A 22,368-nucleotide genomic window follows, 5' to 3' on the forward strand; every position below is an offset into this window, starting at 1 on the left:
AGGGGTACCAGTAAATATATTTTTACCTACAAAATCTCTTGTCATTATATGAATTACTATGTAACATTCATTTTTCAATATATACAGAATTTTATGCATAAACTTATTTTCTATATTATGGGATATAATTCAGATCAGGGATGGCAAAACTTAATTCACTATTGGAACAGTAATGACACTGAACTTATTTATAGACTACTGCTCCAGTGTTAAAAGTATAAGGCTGCACAGAGTTAGTCACTGCTAAAGGGATGTTGTGAAAATTCGATATAGAACATACTACATGTCATGTAACTGGCTGCAGTCAGCCAATCAGCTGCCTGCCTCATGGTAAGAATCCAGCAAGTGAAACAGACGAGAGTGATCTGCAGAAAATGTGGTAGGGCGTTTACACCTGAGTTCGAGTTTCGATTTTAGCCAGCGTGGCTGATTAATTTGTAAGTTATTAAACAATTATTAGTTGTGTTTCATTTGAATAGTTTCTTAAATCATATAATATCAACGTCATGTAAATATTTGTACGTAAGAGTCATGCTTCTATATAATAAAGGATTCATTTTCCAATAATGTATTGTGTCATGTCTCTGCCATCCCGACAAGCATGACACTACAAATGAAATAATAAATCTCCTTCCTCTTAATATATAAGAATTTAATGCACAAATTCAAATATCTCAACCTACAGCATAAATGGGTTGATCAAATTACGCATTTATGCAAATAAATAATTTATATTCCACTTGCTCTAAATGTTTCTGTATTATACAACATTTGCTTAATGTACTGCCTTCCCCCCCCCAGATTAACAAAGCAATTTCTCCTCATTTAATTTTGTTTTCATGACTACAACTGCCAACTCATTTTAATATGTAAATACTAAAAGGAAACACCCACATGTTTTTAAAATAATATAAGAGTTTTCCTTTCAAATGAATAATAAAACAATAATTTGAAAAGTGGTTTAGAAATTTTTCTTTATTTTAACTTGTATGTATCAGGTTAGTATGCACTCTGAAGAGACTGCAATTCAAGGTGCATGTTATTTTAAAATAAGCTATTAGCTTTCCAAGATCATGGCATGAAATTATTTATTTAGTTTTTATCACTCAAATGTGAGGACAAAAACATGGAAACTAAACCTAACCTCAAATCATTTAATTAATACATTAGTTGTAAGATGCATCACTAGATACCTCATAAACAAGGCAGTCACAATTGCATATTCACAGCATTGTTCAGTAAGATTTGAGATAGATCATCAGTGCCTTGTCATTTCCTATTATATGAATAGTCATTACTTTTACTAAAAGAAACATTGTCATAATAGAAGTTTCAGAAAGCCCTTTATTTGATGCTTAACCTATGGAACACTCGAAATTGTTTAACACACAATGCACATAAAAGCTAAATTACATTACTATAACATAATTTAGAAAAGCAAATTACTTACTGTTGGAAAAGTGAGTCACAGCATGATTTATATTTCAAACTGCATTAAAAAAATCAGATTACTGTTTGATTCAATTCAAACTGCATTTAAAGACATACAGCTTGAAGTTGTGGTTTAGCCATACTTAATCTAGATATTAAAATTCTAATTTTTTTCTTGTTGGGTAGAAATAATATACATAACCTGTATTGCACCAGTTTAATATAAAATTTGAATAATACATACAATTCATATTGAAAATACATGTGAAAAATTAAAAAATTCATGTGCCATTGAAAAACAGCCATAATGAAATCTTAGCTATTTCACTTAATTTTTAGACAGCAAATATGAAATACAGTGAGAAATAATTTTCACTTAAACACATAAAAATATATTTCAACAGAAATTTCTTCACCTTTGTGCAAAACTATGTTAATGACATCAAAGACAATAGCTATTTTACTCATGGCAAAGAATTTAACACAGAAATCATTTTTTATTTTAGGATCTAAATACATTTATATCACCTGCATTCAAAACAAATATTTAAAGAAATTGGCGAAGCTTTTGATTATTTTCTGAAGCAACTATTCTAAAAAACAAATTTTGAGATGAAGTAAATTGTTTGCCAAGATAGCATTTATGTCTATGCTAAAAAACTCATTTCCAGCAAATTTCAGTTTATAATGTTCTAATATAAATTAATTATTTGCCAAACAAAAACTGGAATGTCATTTTTTTAATATCTCACATTCAGAAAGCTAATATACAAACAAATAACCCAAATTAACTTTAATAATAAATAAATAAGTAAAAGAAATTTAATGCTCTTGAAAGACATCAAATTATTCATTTTTAAGCATAAGTTAATCTTAACAAAGCCATAAAAATGTATTCTCACTAAAAGGCAATATATAAAATGTTAAGCAGTTGCTATATCTACATGCAAATCATAATATATTGTTTAAACATATTAAAAACATCACAACTAAATGCAGATCTGTTCTCATTTTATGGCTAACAAATATATAAAAATTTACATTGAAAATCTGAGAAAATGTTTATATGCAATTAATCAAAATATTGTAATACTGAACATCATGCTGTAGTATATTTAAGTGACTAGAAGATAATTAATATTTTTATGAGATTTCAAAGACCATTGACAAAAACAGCACTCTGGCATCCATTTTCAATAGAAGGGTCAACAAGTTTAGAAAGGCGGGATACTTCATTAGATAATGTTTCAATGTCTTTTTGTAAATGCATATTTTTAGTAAGTGTTTCCTCCAACATTCTTTGCATACGACGATTTGTTTCCCTTAAATTTTCATCACCTCTATCTTTAATAAAATCCACGATTCTTTTTATTGTCAATTTATCTTGCACAACAGAAGTATGCGGATCCGATCGACCTTCCATGCAATAAAATTGTATTAGAGCAGTTTTTTTTAAGACATCGTCTACTAGAGCTTCATTGCTCATTTCTAAATGATTAACTTTCTCTTCCAAAGTCCAGTTTTTCTGCTGTAGTTGTGCAATTTTTGCAAGCAGATTAGTGGTTTCGGTCTCCAGCACTGTAGGAGAAGCACGATTTGGCGATTCACGGCCACCAGATGATGTGTCACTTTGCATGTTATTATCTTTATTTTCTCTTTCGGCTGTTCCCCCAGAAACATAACTCCATGAACTGATGCTACTTGTATCACCTTTCTGTTTATCATACACATTTGAAGATTGAAGTATTTCATCTACTGAACGATTCTGTTCATTCAATACTTCTTGTAGCCGTTCTTGCAACTTTTCTGCTCTATTCCTTTCAACTTGTAACTGACGCTTAAGATCTTTAACCATGGCAAAACCCTTCTTTTCTTGTATTTTCTTTTCATCTATAGAGTCCTTGGCTTCTTGTTGAAGAACTTTTAATTTCTCTTCAAATTCAATTTTTTCTGCCTTTGTTATTTCTAACTGAATATTTAAATCTTGTAATTTGGAATCAAATTCTTGTTTCAAAGTTTCTATGGCATTTTTACATTCTTTTTCTTTTTCACATATTATTTCCTCATATTCTGCAATTTTATTATTCAGTTTTTCTTCCATATCTTTCACCTTATCATCAGAGCTACAACGTGCCGTTCGAAGTCTCTCAATTTCATCTTTCAAGGACTGTGCTTCATTTTTAGATTCTATGAGCTTTAATTTAGTTTCCTTCTCTTTATCAAATAATTTTTGCAAGGCTTCTTGTTCTTCTGCGAGTTGACGAGTTAAATTTTCAATTTCTCTGGAATGCTTATTTGTTGTTTCCAAAAGATGATTATTCATGTCTTCCATTAAATTTTTTCTTTCTTTTGCAAGATTGGTTTTCTCCAAAAGAGCTTCTTCTAATGATTGCTTTTCTTTTTCTAACTCCTCTATTTTAAGACACAAATCTTCATTACGTTTTTCAAGAGTTTTTATTTTGCTTTCTGATTCTTGCAACTGACAATTTAACTGCTGCATTTTATTCTGAATGTTAATTAATGAGGATCTAGTTTCGCTCAAGGAGCATTCAAATGTAGCTGTATCACCAGTTATTTCCACAGTTGCATCAAGGTCTTTGTTAACTTCATCAGATGTCAGTTTATCATTAAATTGAAAAGCACTTCTCAAACTGGATTGCATGGTTTGAAGTTGTTCCTTCAATTGCTCAACTTCTGAAGATTTTGATATTTGTAAAGTTTCAATTGTTTTTTTACTCTCTGTATACAACTGTTCTTTCTCATCCTGCAATTGCAAAAAACTTTCTTGTTTTTTTTTCAGTTTTTCAGAAAGTTTTTCATTTTCATTCTGCATTTTCAATAACTGCTCTCTATAATCATTTTCAAGTTTATTTATTGTATTTTGCAATATTTTATTTTCTTCTAATACTGTTTCTAGTTGCAAATCAAGCTTAGTGTTCATATCAGAAAGAGTTGAGTCTTCACACGGACTTTCGTTCTCACGAGAGGATATGAGTTTTCGCAAAGCAGCATTTTCAGCTTCTAATTTTATTTTATCATTCTGTGTTTCAAATGTGGAAGAGGAAATACACTGTGCTTTTGATAATTCTATTTCTTTTTTTAGCTCATCGTTTGATGCAACCAGGGATGAGATTTCATGCATTAATGTTTCATTTTGCAAGCGAAATTCATCTTCTTGCATTTGGAGCTTCTGCTGAAGTGCTTCATTTTCTTGGATAAGTTGATCTACTTCCCTAGCATTTTTGCTACGAGAAATTATTTTCTGACATTTTGCAAGTTCTTTCCTTAAATCCTCTAACAACTGATTATTTTGCAAAAGTTCAGTCTGAATTTTTACATTTTTTTCTCCTAATGTATAATTTTTAGTCCTAAGTTCTAATAACTGAGTTTGCATTCGCTGAAATTCTTCATCAGATAAGGATGCTGCCATGTCTCTGAAAAATAAAACAACAATACTGTCTTATAATAAAAATAACATTTATTAACCTCTTAAAAATGAAGTCAATAACTGAGAATAATTCGTATGCTGAGTATAAAATTTACTGAATTTGCATAATGATTATAGATAATAACTGGCACTACTAACACTGCAATGAAAACTCAACTATCCATAAAAGCCAGATATAAGAAAATTATAGATAGAGTACATAAAAAATGGAAATACTAATCATTTTTTCAAAATGTATGAAAGAAAGACAGAACTTATACCCTTCTTTACAAAAATTAAACCAGCTTATCGAGAATAAGTCAAGCTTACATAAAACCAAAGTGAAGTTCATGACTGTTGTGATGTAAATCGCATTGTTTGGTGACAATGTATATGCACCAATAATATAACGAGCTCTATTACAGCATTACAATCTGTCATTTACTTGACTTTTCAGAGGAAAAATTGTTTCAAAATTTCTAAACAATTCCAGTTAGTAGAATGCTGGATAGTTAAGCTTTTATTCTACATATATAACATTGGAAATTTTTTACACAAACAGAAATAAAAAGTTGTAGACTTGAGCTCTGCATATTATATTTCTTCAAAGTATACCTCATTTCAGTTGACACACTTGGTATCCACTAAAACCTTCTTAAATACAGTGATTCTAAACTGTTGCAAAGCAAATTTTTAATGAATTGGAGGTCAAAAATATACTTTGCACAACCATTCTATGATTACAGTGAATACAAAAAGTCACGAGAAGTAAAATCAGGGATGTATGCCAAATGTATTATTTAACATCTGAGGCAATGAAAAATTTTGTTCTGCGTACTACAACGTAGTTTGGGATATTGCAGCAACTTTGTGGCTGTTTTTCCCGAACTCCTGTATCATCTGTAAACTAAGAGATGTAACATTTAGCAGTGATTGTATAATGCTTCATTAGCAATATCATCATAATACAGTCTGTCTGGCTGAAGAATATTCTAGAGACATAAGGTATTTTTTTAGAAGCAGGAGATATAAAAAAAGAGCAGCACCGTCGTCAGGAATCAAACCACAGACTTCTGGAATATATGCTCAGCATGCAGTTCACTACACTATGAAAGCACGCTAAGAAGACAGGAGAAATATACTTCCCCTTTTGAAGGGCTACTGGGGTTTTTAGGGCACCCAATCGCCAAATCCTGGGTATGAAGAATCATCATCCACCACCCTTTTAGTTCAGGCGCCACTGTAAAGACATTAGGTATTTTTTTAAAGCAAGAAATGTGAAAAACAAGTAACACCTTTACCGGGAATCGAACCACTGACCTCTGAAATACGCGCCCAGCGTACAGACCACTACATCACGAAGGCACGCTAAGAAGGCAGGAGAAATACCTTATAATATTACTATCATTTTTGACCAATTTTTTTGGGGAAAAAAAAAAAAAACAGATGAGGACATAGCACTAATAAAACAAATTGCTACATAAAAGTTTCATCACTTGTTACAATATCACACCTTGTACTGGATTTATGAGATGAAACTTCATTATTTTAGATTAAATTCATTTCATTATTTTCATGTATCAACTTTTAGGTCACTGTCATTCCTGAATCATCTGTCTGCAACAAAACATCCAAACAGCAACGACATGCAAAAGATCATTTAAAATTGATTCATACCACGGCCTAGGGATGCCTAGATCTCTGTATATGTCATTTACATGCTCTCTTCAATCATATGAGACATTATGATCACATTCTTCTGAGCTGTCACAGTCACGAGATACAGTCGTGCTGTACAATGCTCAGCTTTTGTCACCCATGACGAAACTCACTCTAACTTAAAAATGGTACAATGACATGGAGCTTCCCTCTAAAAAACAAGACAGAATTATTTGTAGCTTTTCTGTGACAAAAACTGTTAGAATTATTTTTCCGAAGTACTGTTCTGTAAACTCAGTTTTGTCCCCTATTAAATAACCTATTCCAAACATTGCAAAAACCACGTCACTTTTGCTGCACTGCCATACATACAGTACAAGTAATTGTGATCTTATAATTATGTACTCAAGTAATATCCTGTTGCTTCTGCAGTCAACAGCAGTGGCATATACTCCAAGCTAAGTAAGCAATGTCAATAACTGATACTATAAATAATTTATAAACAAATCTTTTAATTAATATTTTTAGCTTAGCTTAAAACAAACAAAGCAATCAATGCACAGACAGCCTTGCCTTTGCTCCTTAAGTGAAGACTTGGATATTTTAGTTTCTATTACAATACAAAGTTACAGAGGGAAAAAGAACATCACTGGCAAATATGCATGACTGTGTAATATAATCTTCACTGTAGGGAGGGGGAAACCTTGCAGAAATTTCATTCTCCTTCATATCTAGCAGCAGTTTGATTTTGCCTTCACATCTAACTGCAAAAGCATGTACTTTTTTATTTTGGTTTTGTTTTTTTCTTTTGTATTATGCACATTTGTATTCGCTTTATTGTGCTGTCTCATACAATTTTTATTTTGCATAATACTATAAAAAGGGAGCAGTGTTTCTATATTCATGCAAGCTGGATTTCGTAGAAAGGTATGCCAAAATGAGCAGTGCTAAGGGCGCCATACTTGTGCTACGAGACCTGCAGACCTTAAAACCTGCCTGCTGTTGACAAACTGTTTTCAGCCAGAGGCTAAACTCAAGTTAAATGCCTTTAAATATTACAATATTTTCAGCACATTTTAAAAATTACTGTTCAAGAAATCTCAAAAAAGGTTAATAATTTATGATTTTGGAAACACATCATGTACTAACATGCTAGGCTGAAAGTTGCTGAGATCTCGCTATCCATACATGCCAAAGTCATTCAAATGACAAACTCCATTGATTAAAAATTACAGAATTTAAGTCACAGTCATTGTTTTTTAAAGACTCTATCTTACAAAGTGGGTACTCATATGCATGTTTTAAACTTAGAATGACAAATAATCCATGGGAAGAATATGTATGCATAAAAGCTGCTCGATGTGTACACATCATAAGAATGACAACTCATGGGAATAATGTTTATGCACAAAAGCTGCTCTATGTGTTCACATTATAAGTTATTCTTTACAATGTCCATGTCTTTATCCTTTAATACAGGAATTCAGAGACAGTATGACGTAAATAAAATCTGTTCAGCTAAAGAATCCAATAAGCTAATCATTCACATGGACTTCTATTCTAAAATGAAATTACAAAGTTTAATAAGAAATTAAAATAGGTACTCAGTATCAGTGCATTTTATCTTTAGGAAAAAAAATATGTGATATAGTCTATTTTATATACACCCAACTCTTATTTTACACGATTTTGAAATAACATGGTTCACCAATAAGAACAAATATACATTTTTGTCGGTTGGTTTATACATGTGTTAGTGACTTGGTCTACTTCATCAAAAAATTTGTAATGTTAAGAACACGCACGTAATAGCTGTTGAGCAGGTGATGAAAGTCGAAGGTATTTACCTTCGACTTCGAAGGAAAGTAATTACATGACTAAAAATACAAGCTTCGAAGCTTTTTCAAAAGCTAACTTGCTCCCATAGCAAATTCTGACTAGCTGATAAAGCATTTTCACCAACTACTTCACCAGATGATTATTAAAATATAAGCAGCATACTTAAAAAATTGGTATCTGTATATTTTTTGATAAAAAAATTGACAACTTTTTATTTTTACTTAGCTAATAAGTAATATAAAATACACTTATTTTGAACATAAAAAATTTTTGAAAATAAACTGATAAACACAGTTACATAATCACTGAAATTCTAAATATTCTGCATAATCTAAACCAGGGTTGGTTTACGGAAACCCACAATTACAGGTGGCCCTGAGCTTGATAAGGGCCCCCGCCATGCATATTCATAAACCTGGGGCTGAACTTCTCACTGAAACTGTACTTTAAAATGTCAGAGAAATCTTACATGCTCCAGCTCAACAATTAGAAAATAACACTGCAAAAACCACAGCAATAATTCTTTTGTCAGAATCTTTAAAATCAAATTGATGCTGTGCCATTGATTCACACCAAAGTATTTGAAACTCAAGTTCCTTGCTTCAAAACACAATGGTTCGACAGAGGGGTCTGCATAAATGACTTGTCGCCAACAAAGTGTAAAATTTTGAAAATTTTCTGGATGTTGCTGCTTCAGTATCAGAATTAAAAAATTGAACAAGTTATCCACATGCAATAGACAATCATAAATATCCAATTCCTTCACTTTGTTAACAGATGTGGTCACTTTCTGACATAAAACATTTTCTCTTTTTCCTGTTTATACTAATTTATGTTCAGAAACGAAAGACAAATAGCAACAATGAAACTTTTCAATATTATTTTTAAATAAGTTTTTATTTTATTTAATAGTACAGATTAATTTTTTTAATTGGTGGTAATGGTTATTCATTTTGTTTAGGGATGATAATGTCGATTAGTCGAGTTTTACAATATTTCCGCTGTTATTGAAAGTAAAATGATAAAATAAAAATGTATCAAAATTTTAAGTCAAGTGGGGGAACATTTCTATAAATTTTTATCATATTTCATATGTTTAGAACTTTAAAATGAGGATAATTTTTAACATTTTATAGACAGTAATCTGGTATTTTTCAGATTGCAAGTTCATCATTGTTATTTTCATTCCTATTGCCATCATTTCTTGGAAGAAAAACCTAGGCAAAAACATAATTCTTATATAAACTTTACTTGCTTTCTAGGCTAATTAATGGCAATTTTTTGGACATATCCCAATTTATTAATTATTAGAATATTTTTTTCATTCATTTTGCACTTTAAAAAATTTTAAAAGTTCATAAAATAAAAATACATATATAAAAAAGGGGGGCTTATAAAATAAAGTTTTTCTAATTTATAATTACATAGCACATAAAAAATTTTTAATGACAATTTCTAATGCATGCATTTAGAAATAGGATTAAAATAACATAAATCTGCAAAACTTTTCACATAAATTAAAAATTAAAAGATATAATAAAATATGACGAATAAAGAAGAAGAAAAATGAGGAAATTTCACACATGATTAGATACTAATCAAAAACAGCTATAAAGAAAATTATGCATTCATAAATATTTCTCAAATTTAATAAATAATTCCATAGTCATACTGGAAGCAGGGATTTTTTAAATAAAAAGTTCTTAATACTTGATCTCTGGGCCAGTTTTGCATAAGTAAATTTTCTTTAATTAAATAATATTATGCGAATAGGAAGCAATTTATAAAATAAATACTTTTACCAGATACTTTTTTGAATATATTTGGAATATACTCTAATTGGTAATATTTGACTTCATATTAGTAATATTTAATCTGTTTTGTTTTATTAAAAACTATTTTGCTACTACTAGAAATGTGTAAGAGTATGATTGTGGTTCTTAAGCAGCAGCTTTTCAGTATTCCTAAATTTTTTCATGAGGATCTTGGGCACCTTCCTCTAGCTTTTAAAAAACATCATGTGTATTCGGGAGACAATTATTAGTGACTTGAACAAATGAAAACAATTTCAATGTATTACAAAATAATTTTCAAGGATGTTTTGCAACCTTGATTGCTAGCAGTTGATTGAGAGGGAGACGCAAAATATTCTTTGCAGTAAAATATGGAAGTGATTATTTTCTCAGGCTATGTGTTAAAATCAGAAATTAGAAGGATCATAGCATCAATAATAAGAAAAGCCCTGGGACCAGACAATCTTACAAGAGAAGTGATAGAACTACGACTTGCGAATGAAGAGCTCTTGGTTCAGACTCTAAATAAATGGCTCGAGCTAAGATACTTTCCCAATTCACGGAAGAACGCAGAGTAGATTCTGCTTCAAAAAGAGGAGAAAAGTAAAAGCAAATCAGATTCGTACACACCCATCTGCCTATTACTGGAAAGGGGAAAGACAAAATGACTCAGCGACTAACCTATCATTTTGAAAATAATAACTAGCACAATTTGTCTTCAATAAAGGTAAAAGCACCATAAATATCCTTAACAATATCTAAGAAACCATCTTCCAGAACAATAGAGAAAATCTGTATACTTGTACAATATGGCTGGATGTAGCATTAGCCTTATGAACTATAGTGGCCGGCATTGAAAGTAAGGGTCAAAGAACTTGCTCTATTAACCGACAAACTAATAAGCAGCTACATGAAAGTCTAAAATAACACATAAAAGAGATACAGTAAGTATCACAGCAGAATACCACAAAGAAGCCTCCCCCAAGATTTGAATATAGGCCTATATTCTGGTACATGATAGCAGACACAGCTTTAAAGATGGACTTCGAAGAAAATGCTCAAATACAAGCATATGCTGATCATTTTATCTTGATAATCAGCGGAGAAAATCAAACTACAATACAGAAGAAAACAGAATATGCAGCAAATAATCTAATGTCCTGGAGTTCAACATATAAACTTAAATTTAGAGTAGAAAAGACTCAGATAATTATATTCTCAAAAGAGTAAAAAATAGCAGCTAATCCTCCAAACATAAAATGGCAAGGGATCTCTTTAAGAAGATTGTTCTGGATATAAAATTAGCATCGGTCTCTCACTTAACATCAGTCAAGAACAAAACAAACAAAGCATATAAATGAACTGAACAGAACAGTGCAAAAAATCTAAAAAGAAGACTTAATTGTATTTTAGAGCATAGAACAAATAAATGGTTCTCTATGGCAGCTTAGTGTAGATGAACACAGCAGGGCGTGTACCAAAAATTAACTTAATTATAATAATATAAACTTAAATTTAGAGTAGAAAAGACTCATAATTATATTCTCAAAAGAGTAAAAAATAGCAGCTAATCCTCCAAACATAAAATGGCAAGGGATCTCTTTAAGAAGATTGTTCTGGATATGAAATTAGCATCGGTCTCTCACTTAACATCAGTCAAGAACAAAACAAACAAAGCATATAAATGAACTGAACAGAACAGTGCAAAAGATCTAAAAAGAAGACTTAATTGTATTTTAGGGCATAGAACAAATAAATGGTTCTATATGGCAGCTCAGTGTAGATGAACACAGCAGGGCGTGTACCACAAATTAAAACAGAACCAGCAAAAAATGCTGCTCAAAATTACCCCAGTTTTCAGAATGCTGACAGCAGCACTACAAGTTCTTGCAGGGACAATGCTTCTGGATCTAAAAGCACAGATGGAACACACAATTTGCAGGCTCTAACTGTCTGGAAGGCACAAAGTGCAAAGAAAATACATTATTACATAGTAAATTTGTTGAGCACTCAGCCAAGCAAATATGTCTACAGCCAGCAGAAAAGATGGAAGTACACTGGCCCAACATCCCCAGGAAAACAAAGATAATTTTTTGCCGATGGCTCAAAGTCAAAAAATTGTTTAGAATCAGCCTACCTAGCTACTTTGAAGTTTACCATGAAGAACTGACTTAGCAATCATACTACCATTTTCCAAGCAGAGTCTATGCTCTTTACAAAACAATGGAAAGCATCGAAGAGAAGACTAAATTCTACACAGACAGCATGAGCGAGCTAAGAGAAATTAATAAAAGGAACTCAAAACCACTTCATATATATGCACTACGACAAGTGTTAGCAATGCTAAAGATCACCCACCCCACTACTCTAAATTGGGTTCAGGGCCAAGTAGGGGATCAGGGACAATAAAAATGCAAATGACTTACCAAAACTAGCTTCAATGACAGATGAGGCAGATGTGGAGGTTTTGCCTCAGAAGACACGGTGAAAAAATACTAGTCGCCATTTATAAAAGAATGGAACAGTAACAATACAGGAAGATTTACCTATGCAATTTTCCCCCAAACTGCTCTCAAGAAATTAGAATCATACTATTTTTATCTGCAAGCATGCACTAACTATGGAAAGTTCTCATTATATTTCATCCATTTCTTGAAAAACAAAGTAAATTGTGCTGCTGCACCACAGGAGAAGCTGACATCCTTCACTACATACTACACTGTTACAGAACTATGCAGCAGACACCTTCTACCCAACTACCATAATCTTTCACTTAGAATGCTACTCACGAATTACTCTATTTTCAAAGGAATTGGGGCCATCATAGCTTAAGTAAACAGTAAACACTTAATCACAGAAGTAGAAGCATAGCATAACAGGTGACAGCCTAACAAAGATGAGTAGCCTATGACCTACCATAAGTACATAATTTGTAAATAATTACTAACAAGTTCTACTAACATCTTGCCCTACTGGTAGAGATAAATTTTTAATCTGCATCTCCAGGATTTGGGGAGCTTTGCGAGTACTCATTATAAAACATACATTCATTGTATAGATTGCATTCTAAAACAAAAATGAATTAGGAGAAATGTGATGTAAATTTAATATATTGACATAAGCTTTACTTTTTATACATTTTAAAATTTTGCATATAGAAATTGTTAACTGTTTTATAATTCTGAATTTAGTGAAAATATGGACTTTATACTACATTTGCATTTTGCTTAACATTAAGTAAGTGTAACATTACAGTTTTTAATACATTTGCACTCCATTATTTTGAAAACAATTTACAAATAATGTAAAATTATTAATGATTATAATTTATACAACAGTCTGACCCAGACACAGAAAATACAATATGACAGTATTAAAAGGGATCCTGTTTAGTTAAGAGGACCCCATCTTGCCACTTGTGCAGAGCCCCGAAATTTCTTAAACCAGCCCTGTTTTAAACAAATATTCAAATAAATCATAGAATCAATACAAAACAAATAATTATAAATATTCTAAATGAGAAATTATGCAAAATTTGCATTACCAGCATAAATCATAATTAATATAAATAAAATGTTCAAAATACTTACAGTATGTTAAGAACAGTTATGAGAAAAACTTTCCTCAATGCTGTATAACAATATTCTTGAGAAACACAAAAGTTTCATTTAAATATGTGCTGTAAGCACATTTTAGAAGCATTACAAAAGAGTCCAATGGCTTTTAGCTTCCCACTAAAAGAATAAATGATAATAATCAATATATATCGTTACGTTTTTTGTATTGAATTAGCTATTTTTAAATAGAATTAATTAAATTTGTTTTATATTACTGTACAATGCAGCACAAGACTTATTTGAAGAGAAAGGTATGCCAGAAAAATTAAAAATAGAGGAGCATGCACATTTAATAAATAGATATCTCATAATTGTAAGCTTTTCAGGAAAAATCAAGAAATATCACAATATCCTCGTGCACATTTAAAAAGCTTATAAAAGCAGGCTCAAAATATCTCAATTCAATTTGTTTAGAAAACTGTTGTTTACTGTAGTGAATTTGCAGTGAAATCGGATTAGTTTTCTTTAAGTTCTGTTGAACATTTGAATAGTTTAACAGATAACTACTGTGAAATATTGCAATATTGTATGAATATTTGAGAAAATTTAAGCATTTTGTTTTATTTGCTGTGATAATAATAAATTTTAATTCACATTTCATCGGACTTGCGCATTCAATTCATTATGAACCCTTACGCACACAACACTTTTTGGTGTCAGAAGTGGGATTTGAATACCAATCACTAGAACGATGGAAGAACAATTGAGAAAGCTCATCACTACTTTTGCTGCATTCCAAGAAAAGATGGAAGCTGGCCAAGCATCATTTAAAGAAGACATGAAAGATTCTGTTAAAGCAGAGATGGAAGCTGGTCAGGGAAAATTTGAAGCATGTCCAGAGGAAATGAAAAGAGAAATAACCTGCTTAATAGAAATAAATTCGAGGCTATGGAAGACAGAATAGGAACTGTCGAAAATAAAGCTGGACAAATTGAAGAAAAGGTTTCTTTGTCAGAGATCAAATAGAAGAGAGAGAGTGTCGGCTGTGGAGCAACGAATCAAAGGAGGAGTTTCAGCCGTCCAATAATTCAAACAACAAATTAAAGAAGTTGACATTATAAAGAAATTTCTAGCAATGGCAGAGAGCAATTCTGATGTTTTTAAATTTTTACCCATGCCTGTTCGTTTCTCCCTGAAGTCATTCACTGGAGACACAGATGGGAAGACTTCCTGGCAAGTGTATAAGATGCAATTTTCAATAGTAGAGGAAGCAAACGGATGGGATTCCCAAGCTAGGGCCTGTCATCTCGCTGATTTTCTGAGAGCAGACGCTATGGGTATCCTTCAGACTCTTCCAGAAAACCAAAGGCTAGATTTCAAAGCTTTATTCAGCGCATTGGAGTTGCGCTTTCACGAGAAATGTGTAAAAGATTACAGCAGGCTTCAATTAAAATCCCATCAACAGAAGCCCACGGTAAAACTCCAAGAGCTCACTATGAATATAGAAAGGCTGTCCCATCTCTCCTTTTCGAAGGGCCCAACACAAGAGAAATACTCTGCCTGCAATACTTCATCGATGGCATTCGGGATCCCGAAATACAGAAAGCTCTATGAATGGTGGATGTCAAGAACTTGAAAAGTGCTCTTACGTATGCCATGAAATTCGAGGCAGCCCAGCAAGCAACTCGTAGCGATTGCTACCCAGTCAGAGCTGTGACAGTCCACGAGCCAGTGGATCAACTGATGGCTCGTTTAGAAGATTTATCCAGATAAGTCAATGCTTTGATATGGAGTAGGAGTGAGAACAGACTGGCTCTAAGGTATGCAAGATAAAACAGATGATTTTACCAGACAAGTCAGATTATGGAACAGAAGTGAAAAGAAACCAATTCTAAAGTGCCAGAACTGCGGTGCTGATGGTCACATACGAAGGAAAGTTCAGAAAACAACAGAGCATGGAAAATAAGACAGAGGATATAAACAGACAATTAAATGCCATGAGATGGAAAAGGAGTGACAAGGAATAAAAATGCTGGAACTGCAGAACACTCCAGGGCACAGAGATTAAGACCATTTCTCAGAAACGACACAGTAAACAAATTAATGATCATATTGGGGAGTGAAGTTTGAAGGCTAGTGAAAAACCCCATTTTAAAGCACTAAGATTTCTGCAGTGAGTGGCAGTAGTAATGGACTATCCAACAATGGGCATATCGATAGAGTTCCTTACAATATGATCATTGACACAGGAGCTAATGTTACCATCTTCGGAGAGATTTAGCTCAACAATTTAAAGAAAAACTCATTTGGATGCCATCCTGTGTTACCCTCCAGACTGCGTCTGGTGATAAAATAGACATAGATGAGAAGTTACATGTGAACATCACGTTTGGAAGTGCCACTTACCATCACGTGGCATATGTGGCAGAGATTACAGATCCTTGCATACTCTGACTGGACTTTTTAAGGAAATACAATTTTTTCTTAGCACCAGAGGACACAGCTATCCATCATCAGAAGGGATCCTTGCCTGGAAAGCCCAATGTCTTGTCTAACTCTACTAAGAAAGCTGCAAAATTATACTAGATGAAGGGAAACACCAGACTACCGACTATTCTCCATGCCAGATATGCTCATCGGTCGTGATCCTGGTCTTCCAAGTGAGGTCTTGTTTGGTCGTCTTCTGCATGCACCTTCATCGCTTGAAGAATATGTTCAAGATCTCCAGGCCTATTTTGAAGTGATGCAAGAGCAAGTCAACTTGGCGACGGAAAAGGTGAAGACCCACTACGACACGAGAGCTGCTGGATATCGATTCAACGAAGGAGACAAGGTGTGGTTGTTGAACCCGATTTGACGGAAAGGAGTCATCCGTAAATTACAGTCACCTCAAGATGGTCCTTACACAGTCCTAAACAGACCGAACAATGTTGTGGTTTGGATCCATAAGTCATCGAACTCCAAGTCTCGTTCATTATAACAGGTTAGCTCATTACTATGGCCATAGTACGAAGTGTAAAACCATGGTCTCCTTTTGATTTTGACTTCTATTTAGTATTTGAATTGTTTTAAACTATTATTGCAATTATTGTTTATGTTGTTTGTTATTGTAATGTTAATTATTGCATGGAACCTTAGTTGTAAGTTTGACTTCCAGTCTAGGGATTGTACTGCCCGGGATGTGCAGTCCTCGGGAAGGGGGCAGGGTTACAGTTTTTGTACTGAATTAGCTACTTTTTAATATAATTAATTAAAATTGTTTTATATTACCGTGCAAAGCAGTACGAAACTTATTTGAAGAGAAAGCTATGCTGGAAAAATTTTAAATAAAGGAGCATGCGTATTAGATACCTCATAATTGTATGCTTTTGCTTTTTGGGAAAATTCGAGAAAATACCAGAATATCGCTGTGCACATTTAAAAAGCTTTTAAAAGCACAATCAAAACATCTCAATTCAGTTTGTTTAGAAAACTGTTGTTGTTTACTGTAGCAAATTTGTGGTAAAATTGGATTAGCTTTCAATTCATTACAAACTCATACACATGCAACAATATTATAAACGTAAGTGTACAGTGTGTGTGTGCCACTAAAACTCAGAAACGAGTCCCGGTACAATCAATAAATGTTATATGGTGTGGTAGCCTTCTATATCCATGAAGAAGGTTCAAATTTTTACCTGAAGGGCATGCTTTTGAAGATATAAGGGCTGGAAATTTATAGAACAGTCCACAATGTTCAAGATTCCAGAACACTCTCAAAAGCTGTGGAACATTGAAGACTATTCGAAGCCTTTTTTGTATCGGTGGGGGAATATAAAACAAGATCCATCCTGGGTTCGTACTTCAGTTTCTTATCAATAAAGTATGAGTAATCGAAGTGATACGGTGACTGAATATAAATCGAAAATAAAATTTGAAAAGTGTACTTAGTGTATTTCTCAACAAAAAGTTGATTTGATTTATATTTTATAGAAAGCCCAAAGGTAAAAGAGGTGGAGATCTTGCCAGTTCTGAAGTAAAACTGCAAAAACCAAAACAGTCGAAGAGCACAAAGCATATTTACGTCCCCAACAAAGGAAAATAAGCACCGTGAGAAGAAGAAAAACTGAAGAACAATGAAATAAATTACTTGGAAGAATAAAGAATTGCAACACAATCTTATAATAAAAGACTGCGAAAGCAAGCCACCCATGAAAATATCACCCTACAAGAAGCACAGACAAGGGTAAGTAAACAGTACAACCTAACACATGAAGCACTTCACTATGATTCGATGAAAGTATATAACAAATGCAAACAAATCGTAGTCGGAAAATCAGATCACATCCGCCAATTTTGCAATGCGAAAAAATTCAGTAGCAAATACAGGAATCTGTTGCATGAATGGAAAAATTCTATTATCACCACTGGAACCAAATATGTAGGAATTTCTACATTACATTGATGGGGAAATTTCAGAATAATAATAAAACAAAACCTGAAAGGTTTCAGATTTAAAATTATGGCCAAAGAAGCGTTCTTTTAACATTTTGTGTTTAAATTTGGGCTTCCAGATGCTTATATTCGCAGTAGGAATACGTCATTCAAAATTTGATGGCTCTAGGTACTGTTGTTTTATTACAATGCGAGAAACATACATACATTTATGCAGATTCATTATTAATTTCTTCAAATGTAATACAGGGCGATAATATTTAGTGTAAACAGTTTTAAAGGTGAAACGGACATTCAGAATGATTCGATGCAAAATCGCAAAACGAAAACAATAGTCCCTCAGGGACAAAGCTCCTTCGGACTAATTAGTCTAGAGATTTAAAATTAACAAAGCACAAACTTTAAAACATTGTGACATCAACCTCAAAGACTCTCGCTTCTCTCACGGTCAGCTATACGTAGCTTGCTCTCGAGTAGGAAATTCGAAAATTTTGTCAGTATTTACGCCAGACAACAAAATGAAAAATGCTGTTTATAAACAAGTATTGTAAATAGAATATGTCATCAATAAAAAAATTTTATCTCTTATATTTTAAAGTTTATCCTTTTATTCCAACTGGAACAACTTCAGTATAGCTCACCTTCAAAGTTAGGCGAATTTTTTGCGGGACGGCAAAGTACGTGAAATATGTTGTTTTGGAAAATGGCTACCATCGAGATTTTTGACGAAACTCCATGTTTCAAAAATGGTGGCCATCTTGATTTCACCAGAAATCATAGATAATGGAAATAAATTTTTGACTATTATACATGATTTTAAAAGTAAAAAATTATTAAGGAATGATTAAGGTTAAAATGATATAATTTTAAAAACAATGCCAGAAAATCTCACCTTTGCTTGGCTTTCCCATATGTAAGATACCTTTGCACAGAATTTTACATTTTTCACAACAAACTTTATCCTTCATTAATCCACAATCCCTCAAAAATCCTCTAAAAAGTTCATACTCTCTTGCTAATTCATGCATAAAACATCTGTTTGGAATGCCTAGCTTTCCCAAACTTTTACACTTGTTTGAAAACTCCCACCTTAAATTTTCCTTTAAAATCTCCCGATACTTAATCACAACATCACATCACTAACAGCAGGTTTAGAGCAATTCTTAACTAAATGCAAAAAAGTCTATATCCAAAACAGTATTCTCCCCGATATCTGAGAGTTAAACAACTGCCGAAAATAGTGTTACAAATTTTGTGTTTAGATGGTTAATTTTAGTACAATTCTAATTTAAAATGTTGTATTTTCCTGTGCAATGCAGCATGAAACAAATTTTAAAAGAAAGCTATTAAAAATTGCCGGAAAAGTAAGAATACAGGGGCACATGCATTTAACTTTGAGTAAATGGATATCTCGGTAATTTGTATTGAAATTGAATAAATGTAATCGACCACTATGTTACCTGTAAACGTAATTCAATCCTTTTTAGAAATTAGAAATTTACAATTGTTTACATTGCATTTGCCAAAATAGTATGGGTTACCACATGCTCGTAAACTGGTGTGGGTTGCCACATCGTAACATTTATCACCATTCTTGGCAATATTTTTTGGTTAAAATTATGGGTGGGCTATGCTAAAGGTCGCTGCTTTTTCAGATGGCCCAGACTTTCCTTTTACTATCGATAGGCAGACTTTTGCCATCGATAATGAAATGGTCGTTGTTTATCGATTACGAAGGTTTTAATGTTTTGGATTCGTGTATGAACTTTGTCAGAAGGAAAATTAATATCGCGAGACCTTGCAATTTAAAGGAATACTTTGCAGACACGAAGTACAAACTGTTAAAAAAATTTGCTTACTACTATAGAAAATCATAATCATTTCGATGATAAGAGTATGTCATGAAGTATGTGATGTATGATACGAGTTATGAAAGTAAATGTAAAGATAATGTATGTATGTGAAGTAAATAAAATCCTCTAAAATGCAAACGCTTTACTTTGTTATCTAGTTGAAAGTTTGGCCATTTTGTTCTATTTGTTCCTAAGTACTTATCAACATAAATTTTTATTAATTTTATTGCCTAAGATCTAGTTGATGTTTCGAGATCTGGTTCAAGTTAAAAATAAAAAAAAACTGTTTATAAACGTTCATATTCATAATTTTGTTGCATAACGTGTAATAGAGTTCTGTTTTATTTTTATCTGGTTTCATTATCAGCTATTGCATGCTTTTTTTTAAAAAAAAATAGCTGATGCTTTACAGAACCTTCCATACTATATTAAACATTAAACAGGGTATACTATGATAGATTTGAAAATTTTTATTCTTTCTTCAGAAACTCAACAATTGCCTCAATGACTACTGTATTTTTCATCCTGTCTTATTGTATAAATGCAATCTGTTGATTTGAAATATAATAATTTAACAGTCAGTGTGTAAAGAAAATTCATTCTTTAGTTTTATCACAAACAACGTTTTTCAAAATAATCTTATAATTAAAACAGGAAAGTTTTCTGAAGTGTATTTATTTCTTGATGTATAAGTCAATGATACTTATCTTGTATAATATTAGTCTATTTTGACTGGCACCAGTAGACTAGCAGATAAGATAGCTGAACACTGGATGTTTGATCCAGGTACAAATACTGGTGAATAGGATAGCTGCATGGGAATTTTTCTGTTTTTCCTCATGTATTATGTGAATACAAGTCAATTTCTCATAGAAATACCTTCTCAAAGGCATCCCTTTACCTAAGGTACATAGCTCTCACTGTACATTACCTTGTTTTGTGTAATTCAGCATAGCCGTCAACACCTTAATAATTTTATTACAAAATGACAAGAATTTTTTTTTTTTGCTACCATATTACCACAGTTTCGCAGGATGCACCAAACTGTGTCAACCATGTGTATGTGCATATAACAATTCTTTAGTTTTTAATAAGCAGCATCACCATTTTTTGTATGTTTTTTTTTTTCTTTTTTTGTGTGCATTTGTCCAAGTTACAATGATTTTTATAACTCATTTTTATTTTTATAACAAATCATTTATAAACAAATCATACTTTTTTAAATATGAAATTTTAAAATATGCACTTGTGGAATTGGTCTGCAATGGATGAAATAGTAGTATGAATAAAATTCTGAAAAAATAAAGATGTATCAAATTATAAAGTTACAGAAGAATGAAGTTTGCTATGTTGTTTAAATTACCCAGAATCTTTCTCCCTTCGCTGTTGCTATACCACCAAAAGAAAACCAATTATGAACAGCATCCTGCAAACAAAAACTTGCTTTTAACAAGGTTTATTGATTGATTGGTACAGACTTTAATGGCATATTTGTTACCAAATGAATCTAAAGTAAACCAGAATGAAGGGTAGTTTTACAGGTTAACTTGTTTTCGAATTAGCAACTCTGTAAAAGGGATCATCCAGCTGTACTGACACTGCATGTTCTTTCTCATATCTTGTTATTTGATTGTAACAGGCAGTTAAGATAAAAACACTTGTAACACTGCTTAATTTTTATGTATGGAAGCCCAGTCACATGACTACAACATTTTTCCACTACTTTTTTTACACTGTACACTTGGTTTAGAAAGTTATTTACCAAGATTTTGGGATGTTGTATAAAAATATCATATGGAACAACTACAGTGAAATGTATTGTTTCAGAAGAGAGTATATCCTCTTACTGAATCTTTTCCTGCACTTATTGTTTGATTTAATATTTCCAGTATAGTGGAATGACTATCATGAAAACATAGTGTCCTGTAGCTCTTTCTGTATAATTAATTCCATTCAGATATTCACACTTTTATTTTTGTAAGTTAATGCAGAAGACAATACATATTTACATCTATTTCTGATACTTCCAATTTTAAGGAGTAATCATGGAGTCTATACTGTTACATAGAAGATGCTAAAAAAATATTTAACAGGGAGTTTAACATTATTCATGCAACAAAGGAGCTGAGGTTTATTGCATTTTTAACAATATGTTAAAACTCATACAAGAATTTATTTCTTTTATTATAGATGTAAATCAATGACCAGTTCTTAAAGTATTGAAAGATAAAAGTCAAGAAAAAAATTCTCAGTTCATTGTGCCAAAGTATTGTGTTAATAATGATAAAATTCAATTAAAGAAAGATTACTCATGTTATTATGTAGAATTGATGCTAAAATTCTATATTAGAAACAAGTATCAATTAATTGTGTTA

The 22,368-nt window shown here is 32.2% G+C and overlaps 1 protein-coding gene across 3 annotated transcripts in view; it reads right to left on the reverse strand.

Moving 5' to 3' along the window:
• Positions 1-1,326: 1,326 nt before the first annotated feature.
• Positions 1,327-22,368, reverse strand: part of LOC146999521 (GRIP1-associated protein 1-like) — a 38,912-nt gene continuing 17,870 nt past the window's right edge. For 2 of the 3 annotated variants that reach the window (XM_085826894.1, XM_085826889.1), the window contains exons 2-3: positions 13,740-13,883; positions 1,327-4,865 (exon numbers count right to left, since the gene is read on the reverse strand). In XM_085826894.1, the coding sequence (XP_085683020.1) occupies positions 2,585-4,861 (2,277 nt within the window). In that variant the 5' untranslated portion in view covers positions 4,862-4,865; positions 13,740-13,883 and the 3' untranslated portion in view covers positions 1,327-2,584. Of the gene's footprint in view, positions 4,866-4,891; positions 13,599-13,739; positions 13,884-22,368 lie in introns of those variants that run through there. The other variant, XR_015044049.1, reaches the window with a different exon arrangement.

The sequence above is a fragment of the Stegodyphus dumicola genome, chromosome 1 (genome assembly GCF_044657685.1).
Source record: "Stegodyphus dumicola isolate Sdum_Otavi_A_Nest chromosome 1, ASM4465768v1".
NCBI classification, from domain to species: domain Eukaryota; kingdom Metazoa; phylum Arthropoda; class Arachnida; order Araneae; family Eresidae; genus Stegodyphus; species Stegodyphus dumicola.